At 39.1% G+C, this 2,077-nt stretch overlaps 1 protein-coding gene across 1 annotated transcript in view; it reads right to left on the minus strand.

Annotated features, from left to right (window-relative positions):
* Window positions 1-6: 6 nt before the first annotated feature.
* LOC117948770 (CD209 antigen-like protein E) overlaps window positions 7-2,077 on the minus strand; it is a 15,354-nt gene continuing 13,283 nt past the window's right edge. Inside the window, exon 7 of the mRNA XM_034878630.1 lies at window positions 7-474. Within this exon, the coding sequence (XP_034734521.1) occupies window positions 333-474 (142 nt within the window). The 3' untranslated portion in view covers window positions 7-332. The remainder of the gene's footprint in view (window positions 475-2,077) is intronic.

Here is a 2,077-nt window from a genome sequence, read left to right on the forward strand (position 1 = left end):
CCCCCCCCCCCCCATAAACATTTATACATTCATTCAGCGGGCAATAACTCAAAGCATGTACTACATATGTAGTTTTTTCTTCTTTCTTTTCAGCCAGAGCAGTGAACTGGTTGGACATTTGTTTCTAGATGTTAAAAGGTCCCTTTACTGCAGAGCAAAGAACCAGGCTCCAGATTATCACACACCGAGCTGGCAAATCCTAAAACGCTGTTTTTTACTTGGAAATGATGTGTCTACATGAGAACATTCAGGTTGCTTTTGTGAAGATTTAAATTGTATCAGCAATATATTTATCATCGTTAGTTTTCTGTCCGGTGGGTTTGGATGGAGAGTTATGGAATGACTTTCATTTCACAGATCGAGTAGACTGGAGCGGAACAGCTTACATCATTCCAGCTGTTTTCAAAAGCAAAATTCTGCAGTTCCACACAGTTCTCCTTTTTCCCACCGTTAGGCTCCTCAGAATTCCAGTAGCTGAAAAAAGAGATTTGATCAGAGAACACAACCCAAGAAGAACAAGATAGTGATTTAGTTTGAATGTAGCCAAATGGAAACAATGTGTGAACCTTTTGGTCAGTGGAGTCCCGTCCACCCATTTCCACGTCCCCTCTGTCTCTGAGTCAGTCAGGCCAATCCACATGACCTTCTGGAATTTTCTTATGAAATCCTTGTTAAAAAAAGAGTAACACACTTTAAATAATATAACAGAATCTTTACAACATTCACACCCATTGAACTAATTTCAATGTATCAACCTATATCAACATGTATTCTTCTCTAAAATTTATCGGACACACACACACACACACGTACATGTTCCTCTTTGCTGTTGATAGTCACCAGGTCTGCACCCCTTGCCAGGTTTTAGTGATAGTAGATTTGTAGTAGAAACTACCGCTGAAATACTCCCATCCTCCTTGAGCTTAGTGAAAACAGAAAGAACCCAAATGGACAACATTCTTATCATCGGGACAACAACAGGTTAATATGTTATTTGGTGGAAAAATAAAAACGATTGTAAAGTCAACAAATATAAATGTGATAGTGTTTTTTTTCATGTGAGGCCAGAATTATTAATTATATGTGAGCAACACTGTTTACATCCCCAAAGCCAATATATAAATTCATAAAATCTATTGCACTATTCATTCTGTAGCTTGTAGTCTTCTTCCTTTTCGACTTATGCTATAACTTAGTAATGGAAGAATGGACCAGGAAGGAATATCGTTGACATATTTGAAATACAGAAGGATGTTTGTGACGGACTACATCTCTTGACATGATGATGATGTTGTGTCTCATTTACTCGAAACAGGAACTCTATTTACGTGTTGTATGGCCGTCTTCTTCCCAGCAAAACATCAACGTTACACAGAAGTGATCAAAAAATAATCTGTTCATACGCACAGGCCAAAGGTTTGGAAATATGTACTTAACAAAAAAGTGTGAAGTAACAGAAAACATTATATTCTAGTTTTTTCAAAGTACCCCCCCTATGCTTTTTTGATAGCGCTGCAAACCCTTGGTGTTCTTTCAATGAGCTTCATGAGGTAGTCACCTGAAATGGTTTTCACTTCACAGGTGGGCCTTGTCAGTGTTATATAGTGGAATTTCTTGCCTTATTAATGAAGTTGGGACCGCCAGTTGTGTTGTGCAGAAGTCAGGTTGATACACAGCCGACTGCCTTATTAGTATTCATATTATGGCAAGAACCAACCAGCTAAGTAAAGAGAAACGAGTGGCCATCATTACTTTAAGAAATGAAGGTCAGTCAGTCTGGAAAATGTGTCTCCATGCTTAGTCGCAAAAATCATAAAGCGCTACAACGAAACTGGCTCACATGAGGACCGCCCCAGGAAATGAAGACCAAAAGTCCCCTCTGCTGCTGAGGATAACTTCATCTGAGTCACCAGCCTCAGAAATCACAAGTTAACAGCAGCTCAGATTAGAGACCAGATGAATACCACACTGAGTTCTGGCAGCAGACACATCTCTAGAACAACTGTTAAAAGGAGACTGGGCAAATGAGAAGGTGGTTCCAAACTTTTGGCCTGTACTGTATATATATATATATATA

The sequence above is a fragment of the Etheostoma cragini genome, chromosome 8 (genome assembly GCF_013103735.1).
Source record: "Etheostoma cragini isolate CJK2018 chromosome 8, CSU_Ecrag_1.0, whole genome shotgun sequence".
Taxonomy (NCBI): Eukaryota; Metazoa; Chordata; class Actinopteri; order Perciformes; family Percidae; genus Etheostoma; species Etheostoma cragini.